General features: G+C 37.1%; 1 protein-coding gene across 7 annotated transcripts in view; it reads left to right on the top strand.

Moving 5' to 3' along the window:
* The window catches only part of POLA1 (DNA polymerase alpha 1, catalytic subunit), a 203,219-nt gene that overhangs the window by 153,749 nt on the left and 21,900 nt on the right, over positions 1-27,570 (top strand). For 3 of the 7 annotated variants that reach the window (XM_040531361.1, XM_040531486.1, XM_040531371.1), the window contains exon 36: positions 5,761-5,857. The exons of 1 other annotated variant lie outside the window; for it this stretch is intronic. In XM_040531361.1, the coding sequence (XP_040387295.1) occupies positions 5,761-5,857 (97 nt within the window). Of the gene's footprint in view, positions 1-5,760; positions 5,858-6,419; positions 6,526-9,730; positions 9,822-18,113; positions 18,170-27,570 lie in introns of those variants that run through there. 3 more of the 7 variants (XM_040531381.1, XM_040531389.1, XM_040531398.1) reach the window with 3 other exon arrangements.

Raw genomic sequence — 27,570 nt, 5'->3', positions numbered from 1 at the left:
AGCAATTTCAACATACATTTATTTCACACAAAATAGTTATTCTAGTTGCACAGTTTAATTTGGCCTATTCGACACAGACCAGCACTGTATTTTAACTATGTTTTTGGGATGTATGAAAAAGTGAAACTTCAATAGATGTCAGCACTGGCATGGGGTGAGGGGTAAGCACATGGTGAGTATTTGGAGCTGCTTTAACACATACTTCATGGGGCCTTTTTGTAAAGATGTGTCTGCCATCAGAGGCTTGGTAGGGACCAGGGGCTGCATCGGCTTGGTGTGATGCTACCAGCCTGTTCTTACAAGAGAATATGCAGGTTGTGTAAAATGTGGTCTCAAGCTTCCGTTTATTGCCTTGAATTCACCATGGCATGGGTAGCATTTGGATGCATAAATCCACAGTGCTAAGCTGTGCCCTCTTTTCAAAAATAGAAATTGCTGCACATAAGGGAGACGATGGAAAATGTGTACAGTCTATACAATCTTCCAGCAGTAGATTGAGACCAGTGGCACTTCCCCGAAAAAATAAATTACCCGAAATTTGCAGCACATTCATATTCAATTTCATCACAGCAGATGCTCATTAGTATGTTGTTATTAATTGGTATTCACTTTAGGTTTTGTTTAAAATGAAGATAATAATTAGGTTTTAATTACTGCATCTTTCTAAGGGGGGAGGGGAGGAAATGCCTCTCAAGGCACTGAAGTATTTCCTGTATGCTTTGCTCTGCTACATGCAAGCCTAGAAAGTCTCTGAGACAATTTTCTGCCAAGTCGCTTCTTTTCTATTCCTTTTGCTTTCTTTCCTGTTTTTAAAGTATTAAGAACTAGCCCTAAATGGTTTGTTTGTTGGACATGTGAATCGTATTGTAATAGCAAGAGCCTCTGCTCTTTCTAATCAAATTACCAAAAAGACTTCTCACAAAAGTAACTCTCTCAAGCAGCTGATTAATGAAGTGGTGCCACTGTTTTGTATTATAATTAATTGAAGTAATACAAATAACTTCTGTAGCCTGTAGAAATTATCTCCTTTGCAAAGCAATCTAGTAGAGTTAGCAAGCTAGGAGGTGGGGATTTTTTATTTATTTATTTCTTGTTGCCTTCATCATCCTTAAAAACCATAGGTGACACAACTGAAAACAGCAGATGATGGCACAAAGTAACAACAGCAAGGAGAGGGCTTGCAGAGCTGAGAGGAAGCCAGGTGCAGAGGCAAAGAGCAGGAAAAAAAGAGGTTGCAGAAAAAATGTAAAGGGTCATGAGTGTGGTGGGACTATAGAGAAGTATAGAAATATGCGAGATACGGATAAGTGAATTAAAGACTTACGCTTACTTTAAAAGAATGAGTCATCTAAAAGGCATTGAGCATCACATCTTTCTTCGATTAATACAGAAATTCACAATCACAGAATTGTAGAGGTTGGAAGGGACCTCAAGAGATCATTGGGTCCAACCCCCCTGCCAAAGCAGGTTCCCTAGAGCAGGCTGCCCAGGTAGGCTCCAGACGGGCCTTGAATATCTCCAGAGAAGGAGACTCCACAACCTCCCTGGGGGCAGCCTTTTTCCAAACAAAATGAGTTGAAGTAGTGGCATTTGGTTTTCTGGACTGCTCAAATGCACGCTTTCAGATCTGGAACTTTCCATGCTGTTTCGGGTGTGGTTATTAGAGTAGCACTGTATCTAGGTAAATGGAACATCACAACTAGAATTGTTAGTTCAGTCCTTTGCTCTCTGCTGTTGTGAATTTCCGTCAACTTCTTTTGGGGTTTATTTTCCCTTTTTCCTTTCCTCAGGCCTTTCTTATCTGGACTCTCTAGGTCACCACGCTGCCCTCAGTTACTGAAGGGATTTTTAAAAGCTGTGTGTTAGCCGTTCAGCTCCTGTTACCAGGAGGGAGTAGAATTAGGCACCTCAACTGAAGTTCCTTGTGATGTAATCTCCAGCAGCCATTACTGAGGGAGGGTCCTTGTAAGTTCAACACCTATATACACAGCTGCCAGCAACTTTCCTCCCATGAGAGAAGTCCCGGTAAGAGGCAGTGCGGCGTAAGTTCTTCTCACGTGCTGTATTCAGGGTAGGAAGGATGCTCACCAATGATTAAGTCCATTAGGTTCCCTTACTTTCAGAGAGCTGAGCTGAGTAAGCTTTGGCATTTCCAAAAGAGAGGAGCAAGGGTGGGCAACAGCAGTTTTCTCACCCTCTGTGAGCAAAATTAAGAAAAAACAAGTTTGATTCTCAGTTCTTGCTGAAAGGGCTGTAAACCAGTGTCTGGAAAAATCCCCTACTTTCTGATTGCTCCACTATGGAACGAGGGAGTTGAGACTATTCACCACTTGAATTTTGGCCTCAAGAGAGGTAGGCAAGTACTTGAGGTGGCCTTGCTCTGGTGCTCTGGAGCTGAATACTTAGGGGCTTGTGCGACAGAAGATGCAACAGTTCTACCTTTTAGTCCAGTATCTTGTTCAAACATCAGCAGTTACAGAATAAATACTAAGCTATTCATTACTGTCAAGCCAGGGTGAATTTGAACATGTATGGAGGCACAGCTGACCTTGCGGAACTCCAGAAATACAAATGCGTTGCAGCTGTGAAGCCTCCTTTGCTAATGCGTGCCCTAGCGAGCATTTCCTGGTATGTGTCAACTGAGCAAGATCGTTTTTTTTTTTTTATGACTGAGCATTTTGTACCTTATTTTTTGTGCTTATTCATGGGAAAATTTGCTTTTCTGATGTTTGTAATTCACCAGTTCTGTTAAGAAGACATCGTCGTTTTCCTACCAGGTAATCCATGTGATCTTGTATTTGTCCTGGGAAGGCAGGTTGGGGATTTGCAATTGGCCTCCTGACGCTACAGGATACAGGTCTGCAATTATATCAAACCCAGATTTCTTCAGATGAATATTTGTTGGCCAAGCAGAATTATTTTTTTTTTTTTTACATCTGTTACTTTTCTATTACAAGCTTAATTTTTCTGTCAAAGGAGTGAATAACTGTGGTGATTGCAAACTATATACCTTTGGTTCCTCTATCTGTTTACTGCTGTTCTAAATGCAACAACAACAAAAAGTTGTTTGCTTGCTTTGGTACAGAGTGTTCTTTCCACGAATGCAAGCTGTCAAAAAGGCAGACTTCTCTGCTAAAGTCAGTTCTTAATGAAATCAAGAAATCAAACATTGTGGAACAAATAGGAATTTCAAAATAGATTTTTATTTTCCTGTACTCGCCATTCGGTCTTCTGTGGTAAGAAAGAATACATAAATGATATGAATTTAGAAGAAGATCTTTTAGATCTTATGGTAAGTTAAGAGCTGTCAAGTTTTCTTTACACAGAAATTCACCATTAAGTGTAAAATATAACTTGGGTTTGAAGTTCTAGGGTTAGGTTTTTTCTTTCTTTTTTTTTTTAAACCTACAGGTTATCAGAACTTAAAGTGTACAGAGTGATGATACAAGTCATTCTTACTGTCCTTTTAAATTTAAGGTACCTGTTTCTTAGTTTCACAAGTGTACCATAATCCTCATAGTTGCGTGAAAGTCTTCAAAACCATTTGTTTTCCACCAGATGATTAATTGTAAAATGTGGCAGGAAGCTAAAGGGAAGGAGGTTTTAGCACATTATCATTAAAAATAAAAAAAAAAAAAAAAAAATAATTAAAAAAAAGTTTGTGTGTATGTATATGTGTGCGTATACTTATGTGTGCGTGTGTAAATTTTTACATCCTGATTTTTGTATTTTCTTTATCCATTTAAGCAGTGACTTTCAATTAGCCTGCCTACTAATATCAGGTCACTAAACTCTATAGCTGATGCTTTATTCTTTCATGTGGGTTGTCATTCGTTTGCTTCAGTTGGCTGGCAAAGGTTGTTGTATATCCATTACCAGCAACACAGCACTTTGCATTTCTGAATTGACAAGCAGCTATATTGACCTAGCGCTTATTATGGGTCAACAGCTGCGTTAACCGACGGAAGGACTGAGGGGCAATTAAAATGAATTGGCAAAAATATATCTTCCTAATTTACTCCAATTTGTTATTTATGCTAACATTGTATGGCTTCTATGGTGACACTAAACAGAATGGACCCAATAATGGCAATTAACATAAAAATATAATGGCTAATCAAATTGACAGCAACTGTTTCTCATCATCTCGACACACAATACATTATCAAAACAAACTATTATGAAGGAGGTAATTTCAGTGTTCTATTCAACCTGCTTCATGTGTGCAGTCAGGGAGATGTGTACCAGCAATTACAGCTGAATCTAAAAAACTAAACAAATAACTTAATCGCTGTCGTCCTCCTTTTTTCTTCTTCAGGAAGCAGTAATCAGGATTTACTAAAAATAACTGATGTATAATAGTATAATGATGATGCATATCGTAGAATAGCTAATAAGGAATAAAATAAGCTTCTGTGTGTCTTTTTTTAAAATAGGTTCACATGAAGTGGAAAAAAGTATAATGTTAAAATATATAAAAAAATAACTAAGCAGTAGTAATGGTTGTCAAATGTCTCAATGTGAGTTGCTTAATAGTTATAGATACTTTATAACCTGTCAGTAGATGTGTAAAATTAGCTGAAATAAGTAACAAAACTTGGCTTGGTTGGGTAGAAATGTAAAAAGCTAAATGAAAGCAGAATTCCAATAAGTGGAAATAGTTTACCAGTTGCTCTTCCTCTGCATTTTCAGTCTCATATTCCTTGTAGTATACTGAGTGTCAATTTAACATCGGTCCAATGACATTCTTTGTTGGCTTTATAGCTCATCAAGAAAATCCTCAAGATTTCATCTCTACATGTATACTAAATGTAGTAAAATGGATGCTACTTCCACAGTTGATGCAGTTATGGTTATTTCGTTCTTGATCAAGACGTTTGTAAAGCACAAGTCTTCAAACCATTGTTGGTCAATATTTCAGCCCCAGTATCTTAAACAGCAGGGAATGGGACATGGTTTTATTGAACAAGAGTTCAAGAAGATTAACTTGAAAGGGCTTAGTTGTAGCTTGGGTAAGGTGAATCTCATGTCTATTTGAGCAATCTTCTAATGCACAGAACGGCAATGGTGACATGAAGGCACAGAGGCATGTACTTTTGAACTAGAGGAATAGCACAGAGGCTCGACATCGCTGACATTCAGAGCATTTAATTGAATGTGATATTCCACATGTACACACCTGCAGATTTGTGATCTAAATGTGTGATTACTAACATGCTGTAGTCCTTCACAGATGTGTAGAGTAAGGTGATGACATAGCTGTAAAGGTATATATGCACCTGTTCTTATTTGAATGTTCACAATTTGTGTAACCACAGCTGTGTGTGTATGGGGAGGGAATATAGTCAAACACCTGTATTCATCAAAAATATACGTTAATTCTTTTTCTTTTTTGAGATTGTTGCGTTGTGCAATATACTAAAGCACTAAAGTTATTTGTTTGTCCCATAGTTCTTATGACTCTTATTTCGGTCCCAAAGCATCATAAATAGAATAGATAAATGTGATTTATGTGTCTATAAGAATGGGTAGGTTTAGTATGATTTATATAAATGATTTAAATTGTGAGGAAAAAGTGTACAGAGACATAATAAAGAGATTTGGCATAATAGTAATAATAGTACAAAATATTACGTGAACAGAACGTATAATCTGCTAGAAAAGTACAGAAAGAATCAGCTTTTGATAGCAGACGTAGAAATAAGTGCAAGCGACACACTTTTCAGTTGGGTTTTTAATTACTACCTTTTTATATTACAGTATTCTGATAAGGCCCTGTACACTCAGCTGTGCTTTTACCGGTACATCTTTGATGTGGAGTATGCAATGGATAAAGTGATTACTGAGGAGGATAAAGGTAAGTTTAGATTTTTAATTAACTAACTATAGCTTAATAGCAACTTGCATTCTAGAAACAAGAACTATACAGTTGTACTCTTCAAATCTGAACTACTAGGCTGTAATGTAGAAGAGAAAACAGAAGAAAGTAGGATTGTGGGAACTGAGGAATGCGTTCTGTTGGAATAACGGTTTTAAGATTATATGTCTCCTTTGTTCTTTTGAAGCAATTATGCTTTGGAAAAAGTGCTTTTCCTACATATTATACCATTAAATATCTTTGCATGAAGTTGGAAGGACATGTCAACTTCATTAAATAGATTAATTAAAACATATTCATACAGTATCCAAAAGAAGCCAATTCACACACATTTGACTATAAATATTTGAGAGACCCTTTCTATTGGGGAGAAAATGGTGTCACAAGAAAACAGTAAAGTTAATTGTCTACAAAGCTCTGCTAAAACCACAAATTAATCTAATGTTAGGAAGACTTATCGTCTTCTTGTCATCTTCCAATTACCATAATATTTGGAATATTTACCATCTCTAACCTATAATGTATTTATGGTTTTGTGCAGCTAAATGATTCTCAAGCTGACAGAAGAGTATTTCTGATGGTGGGCTAATACATGGTTGGTGGGGAATTCTGAATAAAACTGAATTTGGAGCCCACCTTTGTGTGTTGTTCACAGAGAGCACTTCCATTGTGCTCTTGGTGGTGCCTGTGAACAAAAAGCGCTACCTCTGTAGACTGCTGCTCTGATGGCTGTTCTGTTGTAGAAGTCTTTCCCCAGCCCTGACCTGTATCAGGCCATTAGATCTGTTACATCTTCCTTTGAAAACTGGTTCTCTTCAAAGAGACGAACTAGATAAACATCCGCAATGTACAATTCTGTCCTATTTTTCAGATATCTTTTGAGAGGAAGACATCCTTCTATTGCCCTAAAAACACATACAAAACTTGAGACTAACTACCAATGGCTATTTGCATCACCTTATTTCATAACTACCAGTGCTCTGTTTTCTTGTAATAGATGTTATTGATTTGTCACAATTAATGTAAAACTTCGTAGTATTGAAATAATTTTCATATGCCAATTTAGTCCTGAACTGGAAATACAGTGAACTCCCTTAATAACAAAGCTTTTTTTTTCTCTTGAAAGAAAAAAAAAGTTTCTGTGCCATTGTTCGCAAGCCATTCTGTCCTTGACCTGTGAGCAGCATCATTGCGCTTTCCAAAAATGGTGGTAAAAAATTAATTTAGGTTTTGTATATCTTTGGTATTTTCAGTTTCTTCTTTATTACTTAGGTGAATAAGCCATTTATTTACTCTTGTTTTGGTTTTGGTTTGGGGAGGGTCTTTGCTTTTTTTATTATTTCTTTATTTAGAGAGGTTGTTTTAGAAAGCCGAAATGTCATGGGCTTTTTGCAATTCTGCATTTTATCACCATTTTTTCTGAGTTTTTAAAGACTAGTTCTTCAAGCTTATAGCTTCGTTTATTCTTGATAGCAGTTCTGGGTTGTTACTCATCTTGGAGTGTTCTTCTATAAAGAGTTTTCAGTGGCTGGAGATTCATGTTATAAATGTGTTTTCCACTGTAGTTTGAAGGAATTTGTGCTTTCTCTCCATTCAGAACCTTGAGATTCCGCTGCTAGTTTGCCTGCATTTTCTATATTTGCCTCTTCAAAACAGAGAACCTTAATTGCAGAACAGGTTTCTGTTTGTTCTGCTATTTATGTTGGAAGTCTGTGCTATTTATTGAGATGGAATCTAAAAGAATAATTGTGAAGTCAGTGGGAGTTCAAAAGTCATCCATCCTGCTCCCTTTCCTTGCAAGAGGATCAATAGGATTGTCTGTCTAGCCTGCATTTTAAAGCTAGGATAAATTTAATAAATAAATAAATTAAATTTTGGTGATGCAGATTCTACAACCTGTCAGATTTTTCCAACCAGTTTCTTCTTCTCTACTTACCGTAGAGACTTTTTCTGTACATCTATGGTGAATGTTGTTTTCTAAAGCTTATTTTGTGCATGATGGGTAATAGTCTATTCTTTTTCTTTAAGAGAGTTCTGCATATTTAAAGCCCATATGTTATCTTCTGTGTCACTTTCAATGACAAACCTGAACTTTTTGGAGAGGTTTTAGGGAAGAGTTTTCTAATTCTCTGCATGTTTTGTTGTGTTCTTTTTTGTGTATTTTTTTATTATTTTTTGTTGTTGTTAAAGAACCATCAATAATTAGACCTTCAGTAGGTCAGATTCATTCCACCAGAGTGGAACGCAGCAGAAATATTAATTAACATGTTTTACAGACTGCTCTTCTGTTTATTCATACCGCTATGGTGTTCACAATGTTTGCAACAACATAGTTTACTCGTTTCATATGTGTTCTATTGTAACCATTATATGCTGTCATGCATAGTTGTTTCTAACCATTTTTTGCACCCTGTGTTTATTTGTGGACATGTATTGATGTATGTACTATGACTCTATTCAGGGATATTGTTTAATGGGTAATATTGGTGGAGGGGGCACAGCTGGACCAGATGATCTTGGAGGTCTTTTCTAACCTTAATGATTCTATGATTTATACAAAGGAATAGTACTTCTCGCTTTTCTTTGTTAGATAGCAGGTTAGTGTGGCGGAGGAAAGTTTCAAATCAGATCCACTTTCTCAAAATTATCTTAAGCCCTAATCTGATCTTCTAGCGTACTTACAGCTCCTGCCAGTTTTACATTGTCTACAAAATCTAAATTATAGACGAATCAGGGAATACACTATATTTCTTACTCCAGGTCTCAAAAAAAGTATATAGATGACCACCCTGACAAATACCTGTGCAGATTCATTCAAGACCTCCCTTCATTTTGCCCTGGGCAGCTGATAGTCATGCTTTTCTAACCAAAATTGACCATGTTTTCCTAGTACGTTATGAAAATCTAAGAATAGAAGTACTTACATGGAATCAGACAAAAGCCCACGTAGCCTTGTTTGTTCCCTGTCTCTGACAAATAGGTGCCAAAGGAAGAATACAAGAACAGTGCAACTATACATGTTGCTTCTCCCAAAGACTCTCCCAGCCTCTAAGTATTTAATCTTAAAGAATCTGTCCAGTGGATATGTTATCTAATAACTTCCAGAGAGTTTTTTTTTTTTTAATGGAACTCATCCAGTCTTCCCTTGAGTTCATCCATTCACTAGGTATCAAGGATGCCTACAGGTCCAGCAGCTGTTGTGTGAAGTTTTTGTTTTGGGTTTGAACAGTTGCTGTTTCCCTCTGTAGTTTCTTGGTTCTTGTTCTGGAAGACGGGACAACAGCGGATCCCTACATTATTTCATGCTGGGACTAAACTTGTAAACTTCTCTCACATCCCACCAGCAAATCTTTGTCATGCCTTTTCCACATTGAAGACTCCTGATCTATTTAATATTTTCACTTTTGGAAACAATTTCATTTCTTTGTTCACTTGCCTTGGAATTTTCTCCTCCTTGTGATGGGAGCCAAGAAAGGGACAGAGCTTTCAAGACACAGGTGAACCATGGATTTATACTGTGGCGTAGATGATACTACCTGCTTTGTTCTCTGTTTTCTCCAAGTAATTGCTAATGCTTTTTTGTGGTTTTGTACTGTTCAACTTCTAGGTGATGGTTTTCATGGAACTATCTATTGGAATCTGCTTGTGATCATGTCAGAGCTCATTTTTTGCATAATTAAGGTTTAGAAAAAATAACTTTAGGCCTATTGCTTTATGTTTATCTAAGCTAAATTAATTTCCCATTTCATTATCTGATTGCTAAGATCTTCCTGGTGTTCTTTACTAATGACTCTAGCATAGCATAGTGTTACAAGCAAGTTGGTATCTCTATTGACAACCTGCCTTTCCCAGGTCACTTATGAATATAGTCGAGGTGGCTGTGGAACTCCATTGGTGACAGTTTTCCATCGTAAGAACTTACAACTTAAGCTCTGTTTCTTATCTTTAGTTGGTCATTTATCTATACCGTCTTAAGCCATGCCTGTTTTTCTCTTTAAAAGGTTTAGGTAGGAGACATTTACAAAGATCCCCAAATGGACAATATTGGTTGGATCATCCTTGTTCACATGCTTGTTGAATGCTTCATGAGATTATTAATAGGTTTGTGAGATGGGTTTTGCCTTGTAACACAACCTATGTTAATTCTTCCCCAGCATATTATATTTATCCAGGTGTCTATCAATGCTCTTTTTATCATTTCAGCTCATTTGCACAGTACAGGTTGGCGTTCATTTCATTCACATTTCCTGGATTTTCCTTAATATCATGGAAGACAATTTCAAAAGCCAGACTGAAGTTAGGATGTAACCTCTACTAGATATCCTCTAATCTGGGTTCTGCTACCCAAGGAAATTACAGTGGCTGACACAGTTTAATTTTTTCCACATCCCTGTGGTTTATTAGTCTACTTCTTGTCATCTTCATCATCTTCATGTTTACAACTAGTTTTGGTCTATCTTCTCCCTGTAAGAATTAAAAATAAGCTGATTGGTCTATATGATGTTTTACTATATCAGTGACTGGTGAAGTTAGCTGTCAGTTATACTATTCAGGAATATCTGGATTACATAGTTATTGGTTATTATTTGTAGCATTTATTATTATTATCTATTATTATTTGTAGCATTTACCTCCAAGCAATTGGTTCTCTTCATCTGAAAGTTTAAAGTCTCTCATGATGATATAGTTTAGTATGTTAACGTTGTTCGAGGTGTGCGAGGGTCCTAGTTTTCACGCTAAACAAGTGAAATTCTGAAATTCCTTTGCTGTCTGTCTAAATTAGGAGCTGTTGCACAGTTAGTATCAGGTCAAAAACAATTTAATTTTCAGTATCACTGTGCCAAAAGCACTAATTTACAGCTGCCAGTAATAGTGTCAGGTCTATTTGCTCTGAATTATTTTTTTAATTAAAAAAGGAAAGGAGAAAGTGCTCCATTGTGACTAGTAATGTACTCAAAATGTTTTCAGTACTTAGAGGTTTTCAAAGCTGGGTAGGATATTGCTGCTTAGGTGCACAGTCAAGCAGTAGGAGTAGCATAGTAGTATCCTCTGTTCATTTGGATGGAAAAAGGTAAACTATCAGTGATTTAAACATGTGATGGTTAAATACAGGAGTATACTCTGTATGCTTTAGCTTCAGAAATGGAAACCAGTGTATTTTAATGGCTATGTCATCAGGAAATCAAAATAGAGTGTAGTAAGCTTTATATCATTATCCCATTCAAAAATTGGTATTGTTAAATATTCAAAGATATTACTGTTTTCATTTTGCTTCTACAGTAAAATGAAAACCTTTAAAAATGAAGAGAAACGGAGCCCACATAAAGTCAGTAAAAAACTACTGTGCCTCACACAGATGTCTCTAGTTCAGTTCCCCCTCCTAGCATAAATTAAGTCTTTGTGGAAGCCTGGATAAGAATGCTGCAGTTTCCTTATTCACAATGACTGCAACATTATTCCAAAAGTAGTGCATTAATATCATTGAGGTTGTTCAGTTGTTGCCACAGTTTCTTAGAGAAATAGGATCCTGTTTGTAGGTTTTCTGTTTCACACTATAAAATGGGACTGAAAGCCACCACCTTTCCACCATCCCAGTTCTAAGAGAGGTAGGGTCATGAGTATTGTTTGCAGCGCATTTAAGTATTTCAGGGACAGAAATTGCAAAGATGCTGCAGTATATTCTTTTGCAGAATATTTTCAACTATTGAGCCCCTGATTGTCAGATTCCAAAAAGCCTGGGCATATCAGTTTGATGAGTAAGTAGAAGAAAGCAAGGGTGGGAGGATAGGTTTGGAAAATGCGCTTGTATTCCTGTTTGTCAGGAAGACCTACATCTTCAAAGTATCTGCCAGTTTGTGGAAGTACAGTATAATTGAATATTCTATTTAGCATATATAAGATCATATACTTATGGACTGCGGTTTTGTAAATCCAAATGTGTATTCAGAGGATGTCTTCACACTTCTATCACAGCCATGTATGTGCCTCACTTCACCCTTGCATACAAACACCGCAAGTGTCTAGTTTACTATATGGATGAATAAGCTGCAAAATACTGCTGGCAGAAATTAAACTCTTTTAGGCTGTATGTCCTAGACAAAAAAATAAAATTCAGCTCTGAATATGTTTGTGAATCCTGTAATTTCAACATAGGGTGTTTTTTCTCAGTATGCTCATAACTTGATGCGCCAAGTAGAAGGTTGAAGTGAATTTTTAATTGAAGTGTTCTTGTACCTTCTTGAAAGAAGACAATTTACAATGGAGACTTTGTCAGAGCTGCTTGTCAGTGTGGTTTAGCATGTGTACACCTGTAAGGTGATGGTTGGATTGACGGAGGGAGACGAACTGCAGCTAGGATTGAGTGGATGGGCCTGAGCAAGGAGATGTTCCTGCTCTGCGATGTGGAAGTTCAGTCAGGAGATCATGTGTGAGAGAGCTGGTGGGCTTGTATTGTATGGGAAACTAGCGTAACAAAATGGAGACTTTGGGTATCAGAATTATTTTACATTTATGGATAGGCAGGCAGGAAGACTACAGAAAAGTACTTCTTGAAATCAGTAAGAAAGGGTATATAGTTGGTTATGTATACTTTCCAGGGGAAGATAAGGGAAAATCATATAAATAACCTACGTGCATATACGCTTTTGTGGGTTTATTTTTAAGATGGCAATAGCTAGAACTTGGCAAAACCCTTTTGAAGGGAGTACAGCTCAATAAACAAGCGTTTCTGCTGGCATCTCATCTCTAGACAGTATTGCTGAGACTTCACTATAGCGCTCTTTATTATCCAAGCAAACAAAATACTTTTCTTTCAAGTACTTTGTCTTCCAAACATGTTGTTTTGAAGAGATTATAAAATACTAATATTCTTTAATTTAATCTTTCAGTATATCCTTAGAAGCACTTGCTCATTTTTCCTTCATGTGTTGTTCTGTAGAGGAAGATTTTTGAACTACTTTTAAAATTTTGAGTCACTTTCTTACGTGTTTTTAAACTTTTCTCCAAATAAAAAATATTCATTGAAGGATTTGACCCTTTTGAAGTAGTGTATGTAAATCTTAAGTTATCCTTCCATAATGATCATATGTTTTTATTACCAGTTTGATGTTGTAATGTATCTGTTTTTCCTCCATTCTATTTCTGCTCGTGGGGTCTTTTTGTTAAACCTACGAAATCTAAGTAAATTTCATTATACCCACTGTACGTCTATGTAACCCTTTTTCTGAACACTAAGCTTAACAGACTGTGACATCTCTCTTGGAGTTAGGAATTCTTGTGAATTATTTTCTCTGTCTGTGAATGAAATAAATAGAAATAATAAGTAACAACAGCTGTGATACGTCCACAATGTGGGATGTCTGTGGCATGACAGGATTGCATTTGCTGTGGCTCATACCTCTAATAAAGTAGTTTTGATTAATGAAGTTGTTTTTCATGCACGTTGTGTGTAATGTTGCAGGTGGGATGAAGTAGTTGGCTTAACTAACTGACTCCTCCAGAACTGGAATGGTTATTTGACTTCTTCAAATAAACACCCTGCTGCTACTGATGTCTTTTTTCTGTGTGTGGGAAAAATACCTTCTCCTTTGCTCTTCATGATTTTTTTCCTACCTAAATATATAAATATATGCCAAGTTGTTACAGCCTATGCAGTAGGCTATTCTATCTAATGTAGTCTGGCTGCTTTATCAGTTCTCTCAGGAGTGTCTGTAAAGAGAAAATATTCTTTAAAGCTCTTCCTTCTTCATTGTTTCTTTATCTGCAACTCTGCCATTTTTCTTATAGAGACTTTGGTCTTTCTGGTTTCATCTGTGTTAATAAGTTTAGGGTTTTGGTGTTGTTAAATACAAGTTAGAAGCAACAAGGCTTCTTTTAGTGACTACTGCTTCTCACAGCAGTAAGCTCTTTTTCTCTAGTGGAAAATGCAAGACTAGCATCTTTTTCCTTTTATAAGATTCTTAAATTTGATGGATCTGGCAGTGCACTCAAAAAAAAATAATAATCCTGTCTTTTAGATACTAGAATTCTGACATTGATGCTAATTTCTAAAAAAAAAAAAATTTCAGTAGAAATTGGAAATATAAATATAAACAATTTAACTCTGTATAATCCATTCAGTATGTGTGTGCCTAGACATCAGAAGGGTAATATAAACGTAAGGTTTTAAAGAGATTTAAAAAAAGATACAATTATCTGTATGATTTTTAAGTCGCATAAGAAATGTATTTTAGAACTTGCCAGTGATGGCTCATAATCACTTTGATATTTTGAGGAAAATGGTAGCTTTAAACAGATGATACAGAATTTATTTTTAAAAATGTATTGTGCTTATACAGTTGATGGCTTTTATTTCCATAATGTTTTTTACTACATAATTATACATCTTAATTACGTAATTACCGTCATAATTATTATGTAATTACATGTAGTTCCACTAATTACAAAATCAGGAAGTGTAATTATCTACTAAAAACTTTCTGAAATCTTATTTGTTCAGTAGAGATTATTTAAAAGACCAGTGACCTACTGAAGATGGTGTACAGTGTTATACATAATGCCAATTCTCCTTTTCCTGTTCTTCATAACCTGCATAGTGTGAAAGGGTTGTAGAAGGGCTTGCATGTCTTTAATTATTATTTCCCTTAAAATTAGTTTTGAAACCTTGTCTGTAATGCCGACAAATTTGCCTCTTCAATTTTGTCATTGACACGTTTTGTTTTTGAATTTTAAAGGTTCTGTAGCTGGAGTTACAGAAAGTTATGTGCTTTCAGTTAACACCTTCCAAACTTTATTCGTTGGAGTTTGGTTGAGCAGATCTGGTGTGGGTATCTGCTGTTAGCTATGAAGTTGATTGGAAAAATACTGGTTATGGCCATGTATATGTAGAGTGAAACCTTGACTTCACTGAAGACAAGAGGAATGCAGCTGACTTCTCATGGACCAAAAATGTCATTTCTTGAGTAAAACTGCTTTTTAAAAATTTGTTTTTCCTGTATTGATATATGTTCAAATTTGTACTCGTTTCTCACTATCACATGTACTTAATTTATAAATATGTCTAATAGTGCAGTTTGAAACCACTGTGGTTTACTGCATGGTAAGAGAAGAAAATTAATATTCAGGACATTTTATGGTTGTTTTGTCCTGATATTTTATTAAAATTAAACAGATGGAAATTCTGTTAGTATATATTAAATAAGTCATGTAAGTATATGTTAAATAAGTCATAAGCCTACCTTTAGTAGACTGAATGAAAAGGGTACTGTAAAGTGTTATATTTGCTGATTTTTCATTCTGTAACACTGTGCTGTGCCAGAATGACATCAGGAATACAAATCTTTCTCTTAAATTCATCATAACAGCAAATATGCATTTATTACATTACAATATCAAAATACAGAGAAACACCAAGGGGAAAACACATTGAGTAACAGGAAACAGAAAGCATCTGAAAGTGGTGATGCAAAATGTAAATGATCAGAATTTGTGATGCTAATAAAAAGCGAGAAAATTGTAATCAGAAGGGAAAGGGTCAAGTGAAGAAAATAATTTACTGGAATCATGAAGTGAAATTTCTGTGGGACACTTTAAGACTTAATACTTGATATCCGTGTGTATCTTTGTATAATTCTTTTATGCTTATAAAAGGCAACCATTTTACTGTATACTTGTCAGGAACTATTTTAAGTTCCCAAATTTGGCCTGGGTCCATAGGTGATGTGAATCTGTCGTCATCTTGATGTTAAATGTAGTTACTTTGGCTTGTATCTACTGAGCATACAAGTCTCAAGACCAGTTTGAATTATATTGACCTTTAGAAGAAACACACAGATGCATTATTTGTGAACACAGACAGAAAAAACAGGATCCTTACTTGATCTCCAAGATTTAAATTAATACCGCAAATAAAATTATTTTAATTATTATACTTACTGAAGCTTAATAACTGCACAGGAGACATTTCTTTTGAAATATCTTCCTGTATCCTTAAAAAACAAAGCATTTATGTCAAAGATGTGATGAAAATGTAGTTATGCTCTTTTCTCTAAGAAATGGGTGGAGATCAAATCTTTATTAAGGGCTGTGAGGCTGTAAAGAACAGCAGTATGGAAAATATTTCTTTTATTCTGTAGGACACACAAAAATGGTACATGGTATTTGTACAAAAATGCAGCATATTACAGAGAAGTGTCTCAGTGCAGCTTGAATTTGGTTTATTAAGTCAAAAAATTCTTCCATTCCTAAAGGAGTATTACATTTTTTGTCATCTCCCCATCAGAAAAATGTGGTGGTGTCAACTAGTAGAAATTTATCTGTTGGGGGAGAGCATGCTCAAAGGCCTGGGTATTACTGCTGTGAAGATAGAGTGCACAAGAAACTATTTGGACATATTTCACAGAAGCGTGCGAGACCTCGGCTGTTACCTCTTTGACTCACAACCAGTGCCTCCACTTCCACAGTTTTCAAGTCCCCTCTTTTAGCAAAGAAACATTTTTTTTCCATGATAGAGGCTAGTTTGATGAGATTGAAAGAGAGAGAACCTTTTTATTTAGTTAGTTTTAAGTTATTTCCAGTATCAACTCATAACAATCTGATTACCAAATGTCATGTTCCAGGCCAGTATAATTCCTCTGGTTTTTGAGAGCAGAGTAGTGTTCTGTGACAGATCAGAATTTGGCTCAGCCTCGAAGAAAAAAATCCAACAGAATTCCCTTCTGTCATGACCTGCTTCTGTGACGGGGCTTAAAAGGGGTTGCTGATTTGGGTTTGGGAGCTCTTTGTTTGTTTTTATCCAGCAGAAATTAGTTGGGAAGAAGTTGATTTGATCCTGCCAGGATTACATCTGTCAAATCCATATCAAAATGTTTTCCTATGTTATATTATTTAAATCAGAATATAATAATGTAATTATTTTGACATGAAAACGTTGTGTGCTGTAGCATTTCCACTTATCTTTAAATAGACATTTTTCACTTTGTGAGAGATGCACACAGTAAGACAAAACAAAAAATGAATAAAAAGGAGTGAGTGACAGCCTAAGCTGGATTATTTAGATGATAAAAACAAATAATATTTGACATTAATAGAATTTTATGGAGTTGGAATTAAAACATTTGCCTTACTTATGGTATTGTTTCATATTTCTAGTGTAACAACATATGCAGTGTAAATGACCAGCAGAACATGACAGCAGCATGTTTATCAGATGAATATTTGTGTTAGAAATTGTGTTACATATTTTGGGGGGAGGGCAAAGGAATAGTAGAGAAACTTAAAAATATGTCTTAGTTTTGTACTGTTCATGAATCATATACATGTGTATTCATCTAAAATTTGATTTCTTTTGATTGATGTATTTATTTACTTTGTGCTAGAGCAGAGCCTGTAGTTTAAAACATTCTTAATGAAAAATAGCTAGTGGTGAATGACCAAACCAGACATAGTTAATATACTTAATAAGAATATGGAGCTACTGTTTTTTTGATCAACGATGGTTAACTACATCAGGACTGTGATGTAGAAAAAATTTATTATTCCTTACTTTAAATTACATATAATACAGGAATCGATGGATTTGAAATTGGCTGTCATGCATGCAATTTTGTGATAACTTGACACAGTTCAATTATTTGAAATAGTACTTAAGAAGTCAGCTTCTTGTTTGGAAAAAAAGTATGCCCATAATTTTGCCAAAGCAACAGATGTTGGAACATAAGAGTATATGCATTTGGTGAAGCACAACCACTGCAACTCTTCTTGTAGTGCATTTATAGAGAAGAAAATAAATAGCTTCTTGTGTGAAAGTTTAGTTTCTGAAAATATGGATGCAAGTTTAAAAACAGTATTTCTATTTTTCTGCTTCTGTACTCTGAAGACTTATCTGCTGTTTCCCAGTTTAAGCCAAACTTCAAATACCACAGCAAAACAATATTTTCTTGGTGTTTCCAGAAGAGGGAAGCTGTGGTATTGTTCAGAAATTGCAGTAAAGTATCTGTGCCTTTTTGAACTTCTGTATAAGATCTGAGGTCTCCAGTTCATTTTGGTTTTATTGTATTGCTTTAACAAATTTTAAACATGAAAGGAAGTATTCAGTCAGAAGTTCCTATTTAGACAAAACATGCATTTTATTCCAGTATTTAGTCTTGTAACATGTAAGTGTGCTAGTGTTCTGTAGTTACAAAAAGGATCCTTTTTGCTCTTTTTGATAGGATTTACGATTTTTTGATGTGCACAGGTATTCTCTGCCCTACCAAGTGACTGCAGATGCTGTGCTGACCAGTAGAGCATAGGTAACCAAATATGTTTTGGTTTAAGCTGTCCCTCCCAACACCCTCTTTTGCTGATTTTTCAGGCACTGGTGTAACATGGCTGGCTGCTGCTCTCATCACTTCTCAGCTTCCAGGTATTTAGGCTGCCATGGAAAAAACTCTCCACCATGGCAAAAAACTCTCCACCTCACTCATGGAGATCTGGGGTTTGCTTAGCTCTTCCGATGTGAAGTTATGTTTCAAAAAGCAAAGGTCTTTCAAAGTGAAAAGGAAGCAGCAGTTCAAGCTGTGGCAGCCACTGTAAGGTGCTTCTCTTGAAGCCTAGTGGGGTAGGTACCTCACATGTGTAGTGTAGGAGAGCAGTTTTGGTGGCTGTGGTTTACCTCATGGAGTACCAGTGAGGCCTTTTTCTCTTTCTTTCAGTTCTACTAACTGCTTTTTAGGGGGTATATATGATAATCAGGACAGTTTTGTTTTTGTTTTTAAAGTGATAGCAATGCTAGGCTTTCAGGAACCTCCATCTTTACCACCACTCCTTTTTTATTTTTAATTAAGATCCTTTGGGTAATGGCTTCTACTTTCCAGCTCTTATCAGTGTATAGTGTCACCTACTGCAAATTTTAGAAACACATCTTTCCAGGGATGTAGGTGCTGGTGCTTTACTGTCACTAAGGCCCTAGGCCTACCTTCAAGTTAGCACCATTTAAAAAAAAAAATAATGTGAAAGGAGAGTAATGGTACACTCGCACTTTTCAATGGTATAAATAGAAATTTATAAATGGAGGATAAATAAAAGAAGGATAAGATATAACCACAGATTAACAAGTGGTAAGATAATGTCAGTAGGCCATTTCTGTGGTAAAGCTTTACAATGGACATTCACGCCTTAGGGTACCTTTCAGTTATCTGGCTATGTGCCTCTACCCTAACTGTGGAAACAGTAGTTCAGTGGTTCAATATCACACTTCAAAAATATGTTGCAGTCTAACAGGATTTGAAGTGTTGTTGTTGTTTTTCTGTGTGTGTGTGTTTGGTGTTTGTTTGTTTTTTTGTTTTTGTAACATAGCAATTACAGAATAAACCTTTCATTTTCAAGGGGGAAAGATAGGTTGTGGGTTTTATTTGTTTGGTCTTTGCTTCTGAAGAGACAGGGGAAGAACTTGTAACTGTCACATCTAAGTCCATGGCACTATGTTGGTACCATAATCAAGAGCATGACAGAATATTGTTGTTAAAGTAACTTTTTAATAGACTGTCTTAGAGATTTATGTTGGTTTGTTTAATAAGTTACATTTTATAAAGGAAAGGAGAAATGCCCATATTGAATTACAGTTGAGGAAAGAGTGCCAAGGAAGAATAGAGACAAAAACAAACAAAAAAAAGCCGGTTGTATTAAGTGATCTCTTAACGAGTGAATCTGACTAAAAACAAACAAACAAAAAAAACTAAAATTCACAACACAGAAAATGTAGGAGAAATTCCTGAGAAACAGAAATGTTGAAAGATTTGGAGAGGCAACAATAAAAGAAGGCAATTTGCAGTACAGCTTGACAATGAAATAGTCCATTGCAAAATGTAGCCTTTATCTTTTGCGTTGCTTGAACCCAATGAAGTTAAATTTAAGATCTGCATTTTTAGTGGAAACTCCCCAAACTTTCGATTTCATTGTTGTTGTGCCTGCTATCCTGTGAGATTTCGTGATGAGGGAAGTGTTAAATAAGATCTGTATGTATACATTATTAAAAAATACTGCATGCTGTTAAGCAGAAGTCTTAGATGGGCATCTTCCAAAGAGTTCGAGAGTTAGAGCAGCTTGAGAACAGGTCATGTTGTATTGTCTTGTACTGGATGTGGTAAGTGGGAAAGGGAAAAAAATCTCTGGAACAGTATGTGATAAAGAAGATTTTATCCTCCTCTAAACATAAAATATGATTTGGGAGGAAGTCTCTCTTCTCTGCAGAGATCAGCAATTTTACAGATGGAGTACATCCTTCTTGGGAAGTTTCTTCAGCAGTTGCAAGCTGATGTTTTTGTGATGTCTCAAGTAGGACAGTATTTCTGTTGAATAGGACGTTTTTGAAGGCTATTATTATGATAAACCATGTTCTTAGCATAATTCAGATTGGTGTATATACTTTGGTTTTAAAAATGGAATTCTACTGCAGAGTGTGAACTACAAGCGGCGCTCAGGAAAAAAAGATGCTGTTGAACATACATAGAAATCTTTAAGGCTTTCCACAATGTGGGTGCTATGTGTCACCAATTGGGTCTAACTAGGAGAGGCCCAAGGAGTGCCCGAAGGTCAAACAGACTTTAATTAGAAAGCAAAACTCTCCAGTGCAATATATCCCAATTATAAAGATAATATAAATCACCACCGTGGCAGGCCTTTTATATAGTAAGAAGCTACTGTTATCTTTTCAGCTGATATACATTGTCTCTTAAAAAAAAAAAAAAAAAGAGACAGAGTGATAAGTTAGGAAATGAGCCATGGCAGGCAACAGCAGTAAGCTCAGGAATGAGCGGGAGTATGCATAAGGGTTTTACTCCCTTTAGAGGAAATCCACCTGATGCTTTGCTTTACACTTAAATGCAAAGGTGGGGAAGTGAGTGAACAGAAGATCCTTCATCTTTCCATGGGTAGGATTTTCTGCCCAACCATAAATGATCCACCACTGGATATGCCACATAAAGTGTTGTGTACATGGAGGTATTTGAGCTAAAATTTGTCCCTTGTGCTACACGTGCAACAGTGAGGTCCTAGCAGAGTTGAGGTTTGAATACTAACATAAGAAACAGCTCAAAAAACTCAAGGGTTACAGTCCAGTGAAGTAACCAAGAGACTGCAAACATCTCCTTCTACTGGCAGTGATTATATGATTTGCTAATGTTTGTATGGACATGAGAGAGGTGCACAAAAGATACCAATTCAGTCTTATCAAGAGAATCACAGAACGATTGAGGCTGGAGGGTGCCTCTGTAGATCATCTAATCCAACGCCCTACTCAGTCCACTACATGTTACTCAGGGCTGTCCCTGCTCAGTATTTCTACGGCTGGAGGTTCCATGGTCTCTCTGGGCAACTCGTTAAACCATTTGACCACACTTGCAGTATAAAAAGGGAAGGTATTGCATTTATGTGGAATGCCTTGTATTTCAGCTTGTGCCCATTGGCTTCTGTTCTGTCATTGGGCACCACTGAGAGGATCCTGGCTCTGTCATCTTCACTGCCCATGTCAGGCACTTGATGGAGTCCCCAGCCCCAAGCCTTCTCTCCTCTAGGCTGAGCAGTCCCAGCTCTCAGCCTCTCCTTGTGTGTTTAGGTACTTTAAACCCTTAATCAACTTTATGGCCTTTCACTGGACTACCTCCAGTATGTCCATGTCTCATACTGGGGACCAGCACTGGACCCAACACTCCAGGTGTCTTCCTTCCCCTCTGCTCAGCCCTGGAGCACCTGCCTCGACCTGCTGGTGATGCTCTGCCTAACACAGTCCATGGTACTGCTGGCTACCTCTTCTGCAAGAGCACATTGCTGCCTCACATTTAATGTGTTACATAGGTACTTCAGAATATAGGCACTGTGTGTATGGGGGCTCTACTGTTCTCTTTCTGTCTGGGCACAAAAATGTTGTGCCACACCAAATGTTAGTAGAGGACTCTCCACCAGTGTATGTCATTCATCTCCACTGACTTTGAGGTCTGCAGTTCAAGTGTTCACATGTGTATTTGTCAGCCTGTGCCCCTCTGTATAGGGGAGAGGAACAGGCACTTCCAAAGCATGGTTTATCTAATCTCATTTATACTAGGCTGGTATGGATCACACCTGAGAAATGCCTCTTTTTTGCTTCATTCATTATAAAGGAGAGCCAGGGTGACTGATTCACATCTAGAAAGCAGTATTCCTAGAAAAATTATGCTAGGGACATAATTCATGAATTCACCCTGTTCCACGCCAAATGTGGAGAATTGTTACTTACAGCACGCCAGTCTCCTCAAAGAATAAAAAATAACACCAAAGTAGTTTCCATTATCCTTCTGCAGTTACAACCTCTGTTGACTAAAGCAAAGTGAGAAGAGCGTGTCATTCTGAAACAAACCACTTCTGCATCCCAGCATAATCTATTTCTAAAGTGGATGCAGTTAATTGTAAAGACCCAGGGAAAGGCATCCAGTCGTAAATGTTAACCATGAGAGAATGCTGAAACTCCCACAGCTCCGTCAGGAAAATCTGCCGTGAGGTCTGCAAACCAGCCTTTAAAAATCAGGTTCAGAACAGAGATCTGGCTTCCGTCGTGGCAGCAGGCTGTTGTTCTGTGGTTATTTGGAGAGAAACAAGGGGTATAATTCTAAGCCCCTAATATTTTTCGAAGGGACAAACCTGGAGACTAAACTTCCTGTATGGGGTCAGTTGGAAATTAATTTAAAATCATCAAGGTGAAAAGCCATTATATATTAATAGCTGTTCTTTACCCACGAAAGATTTTAGCAGTTAAAAGCCAAATCCATCACTCTCTGCTTTTTCATATTCAGTAAATACAGGGATTTTGATAACTCCAGACAAACTTGTCCCGAGGAGGAGTTTAATATTCTACAGATCATAGCACATAATCTTTCTTCTTTCTGCTTGAATGTCAAGCATGAAAAAGGGAAAAAATACATTTACAAAGTTGATTTAAGAAAGCTGTTGAAAATATATTTCCTTATAACAGAGCAGCCTCGGACAATCCATTATTTTATTTGTAGACCCTCTTTAAGATGTGGAAGACAAAAGGCACGCATGGATTTGTAAGTGTATCAAGTTAGTACAGTGAGATCAAAGGCTATCTCTGCATGAGGGACTTTGCACATTCTCTTCCAGATCAGCTGCAACATCAAGGACAGGAAAATCTGCAAAGCATTTTGTTTGCTGTGTGTTCAATCTCCTGTCATCTGCTAATGCAGTCTTTGTCAGAAAGTACTTAATGTTGTGGTACCCAAGTAACCTGCTTCCCAGTTTCACTTCCATTGTTCTGCTGAATACATATCTCTTATATTCCCTGCTCAAAATTGCTGACTTTTCACAAATTGGCGATGATCAGTAGACATGCTTCCCTACAGGAGAAAGAAAAAAATATATATATTGACATCCGAGTAGTGGGGATGGTTGTATCAATGGGGCAGAGTGTATTGTTGCGTCCTTGATATATTACGGGCAGCTGAGCATGTGATCTCACACTATTTCAGAATGGATGGCCTTATGTTGCCATTGAAGGGCAGGACAGAGGATACAAATCGTTGTGGAGCATATGGGAGGGTGGGGGGCTTCACAGAAAAAGAACGTGCTGGCCCCTGTGTCAGAACAGCTGCAGGTGTGTTTGTCAACTTCTGTGTTGTCTTGTGGGCGAGTTAGAAGGATTCAGGAGAAGTATACAGGGAGAAACGGGGAAAAAATGTTGTTTAAAAAATCAAAAAACTTAGGTTTTCTTGTTCTTTTGAAATTGCCCCATGTGTTAGAATAATGAATTTGTTAGTGTCGCTGTATGCTAAGCTAGGACAGGAGTGATGTTCCACAGTGCTGAGCCCTGGGGATTCGTTATCTTCCCACCTGCTTTTGCCCAGTGTTGCAAATTGAAGTTACCAGGGATTAGTTTGTCGCCCTTGGTTTGTGAAAAGCTTGTGTTTTTTTCAGGATGTTTGCTCAAGGTGCTTTCCTGAAGAGGGTATTAGCTTGCATCAGGAGTGGACAGTCATTACCTGGTGACTTGCCTTGTGCGTTTTGTGAAGCATAGCTAATTATTTCTTGGATTCCTTGATCTTTGATGAACTGTAATGAAATTAGGAGTAGGTAACACAAGTTTGCCAGCGATGACTTTTTTTTGTTCCCCCAGCTGATTTCATACGTGTGCATACGTGTGCAGGTGATGCAATCTGCGCAGTACCAAAAGCGCTCCCTTGCAGCTAGGACGCAGGACCATGGCAGGGGAGAGGAACCGGGGAGTGGCAGAGGAACAGATACCCTCTTTCTGTGTGTGCTGACATGGTTCTTAGATATTGTTTGTGCTGTTACCATACAGAGCTTGCAAACCAACCTCTGTAAACCAGGTGGGAGTGGGGAAAGTGGATGTTTGTGGTCCCAAGTACTAGTGGTAAAGCTGCTAGAGAATCACAAAATGGTTTGGGATGGAAGGGACCTTAAAGCCCATCCAGTTCCAACCCCCTGCCCTGGGCAGGGACACCTCCCACCAGACCAGGTTGCCCAAAGCCCCATCCAGCCTGGCCTGGAGCACTTCCAGGGATGGGGCATCCACAGCTTCTCTGGGCAACCTGTGCCAGTTTTTACTAAGACCTAATCTGTATCTACCCTCCTAGTTTAAGCCATTACCCCTTGTCCCATTGCTATGTACCTATAGCTATGGGTCCTGTGTGAAAGCAAGTACTGGAATATTTTGATGATGTTCTTGACGAGCATGATGTAAGCCTCCTCTGCATGTGGTCTGAAATAACCCTATGTTGGGTAGCCATTCCAGAAATCTGTCAAAAAACTAAATCGTTTCTTTCTGGAATTACTTGTATCGCTAAGACTTGTACATTCGTCTTGCCCCTCACAGTCACTTAAACATATAATGTAACGTAGGCAGAGGTTTATTAAGTGTTTGGAGACGGGAGATGGGCTCCACAATCCTTGTGGGTCCCTTCCAACTGAGGACATTAAACGATTCTGTGATTTTATTTTGAGAATGTAATGTGCTACCTTCCTGGATAGAAAGGAGATACACTTATTTTTCATCTTTTTTTTTTTTTCCTCGTGCTTTGGGATCTTTGTTGCCTCCTAATGTTTAAAATAGTGCGTGGGAAGTAGGTGAAGGTGAGTAAGGTTGAAAATAACAAGAAGTTAGATCTCAAGTGTTTGAGGTTGTCTGTCACAAAAGCTCAAATTTTTAAAATGTTGTTATAAAGTTGATGTGTCACTAGCAGCTTACAGCTTAACTTGGGATATAGCTAGCTTCTATCAAGTACTAGAACAAAAAGTCATGACAAAGTTGTGCCATGTTGATTAAAAACAGATGTGTTAGTATTTCAAGACTTTTTGGATGAAATGCCTCATGTGGTGGTTGTTTTTTGACCAAGGGTGTGGGCTTTGTGGTTTTGTCATAAGCAAAATAAAGCAACAGTATTTAATTGTGGCCACATGCTTCATCCAAAATTAGATCACAAACAGCATTTTTATTTTGTTTATCGTTGATCTTCTGTACAGCAGCAGATGCTTTAGTCTGTTGTCACCTTCCCTGTTTTAGTGACGGTTTTTGACAGAGCAATTTGCTTTCAGGTGTCTTGTTTTGCTTTGTATGTATGCTGTCCTTATGCCTGATGTTTTGGGAAAGTCATTTCCTCAACTAGGCAATGGTAAAGATTTGAGTAAGTAAACGGCACTTGAATTCCAAGTCTTCCAACAGTGCTGATGTGCTGATACACCAGATCATCATTCTCCAGAAAAGACTCGTCTACTAGTCATCTCCTGTTACAATCTCGGATATGTTTTGGATAATTCTGCTTGATTTGAAATGCTTTCAAAAATTTCCTCTCATGCAGATGCTAATTAGCGACTGAATGAATGAATGAATGCAGTCTGGTGAGGTGCTATTCCATTTGTAAGTTAGTTTCAGTCTTGTTAATCAGAATTGGTTTCAGTAGCTTCTGGAAAAAAAAAAAAAATCGTTGCCAGCAAAGAATGTGCAGCATCCAGGGCTAAAATCCACAATTTTAAGGTATGGCAAGCATGACAGTTATGATAGATAAGACAACATTTCTCTTACTGTTTTTTTGGGTAGGAATTAATGAGATCTGTGTGTTTTTAATTCTGTGAATTACATGGGAGCTTGTTCCGCTTTTGAAAGCATGTATTCTTTGCGTAAGGCAGGCCTTCGTACCAACTTATTAGTAATCTGGATTTATTTGACTGCAGTCAAGTATGCACATTTAATATGTGCAAGAGCTCATAAAAATCCATTTAAATATGAAATACAATTGAAACACCTCATAAGGAGCAGTCAAACCTACAAAGTCTAGTTACAATGGGTTATTACTGCTAGCGCACTACCAGACTGCACCTTTTTATTAGAGATTTGACCTTTCTATTTGAATTTTCTGGCTCTTGTGCTTTTAAGCAATAACTGGATGTTTAAGAAGCTTTTACTAGGAAAACTACTTTCCCCATCTTTTTTTTTCTTAATTCTGCAGGCCTTTAAACTGTTTTTGAATATTTTAAGAGTTTCTGATTGTGTAAAAAACGATTAATTGCTTTTGAAAGCAGGCCATGTTACCAGCTGTTGATAGGTCTGCTTACATCTCTTTTCAGTGTTTTTGTGAACAACTGATCAAATTAGTTTCGTCACTCTTGGATTGTGGTGATTTTAAATTGAAATGGAATATATTAAAGCAGCCAACCACGCTGATTATATTGCAAGCCTCATTTAATTTCATACATTCACACATTATAGCGAAAAGCAGGATTTTTTTAAATGCGTGATTGTGACTGTACCTTTAGTGACTCCAAAGGTCATCTGTAATCGGCGCATAATTTATTAGCGTTAGATATCTGATTTCTGAAAGCATGCTCCACAGTGCTACATATACATTAAAAGTAGAGAGCAAAACAGTCAAATTGTTATAATTTTACTGACACGTTGCTCTTGATACCATCAAATCCTTATTGGTCAGCAGGCTGCAACTTTGAAATCTTCGTACATAACTGTGGGCGATTATTATCCCAGACCTGTCCGTCCTGGCAGAGATGGCAATAGGTTCTTACGGAGGTACTAATGCAGTGTGCTGTGCTTCCTTCTTCCAGGTGATCAGATGATGACATTTTCCTGCACTGTTCACAATAATAAAATACATTTCTGTTTTATTTACTGGCACCTTTTTGTGACCCATGGGAAGCTTGGTAGCATCTTGGAGGTGAGAGTCAATAGAAATGCCAACTAAATTTTTACACAGATTCCCCATATCTCTCTCCTTTACATTGTCTTTGAAAATAAATCTTACTCTCCTGTACTTGTTCAGAAGTAAATGTCCAAGAATACATTTTGAACATTTGGTGTTTGCAAAGTGGTATCAGTATAACTTCACATTTCACAGCAAATTTTTCAGGTTTGCATGTAAGCTCATTCCAAAATAGTAGGAATTACAGGGTGGCTTTCAAGAGGAATTTTTGTATTATTTTTGAAAAATATTGCATAGGTTTTGAATGTAATTTATGAATAGAAAAATGACTACTTATTCAGGCATATTGAAAATATTTTAAAGTGCTGTATGTGTTGTTCTGTGCAGGACTATTTCCTTTTCTAGAAATCCTTTGAATAAGTAGGAGGTGCAGCTTACTATCCAGATACCAGTTGCTGATATCGGGAAAAGGCAACGTGTCAGTCACTGAGTCATTAC

The sequence above is a fragment of the Cygnus olor genome, chromosome 1, assembly GCF_009769625.2.
Source record: "Cygnus olor isolate bCygOlo1 chromosome 1, bCygOlo1.pri.v2, whole genome shotgun sequence".
Classification (NCBI taxonomy): Eukaryota; Metazoa; Chordata; class Aves; order Anseriformes; family Anatidae; genus Cygnus; species Cygnus olor.
The sequence above is the reverse complement of the archived record's forward strand: the minus strand, read 5'-3'. Positions and strand labels throughout refer to the sequence as shown.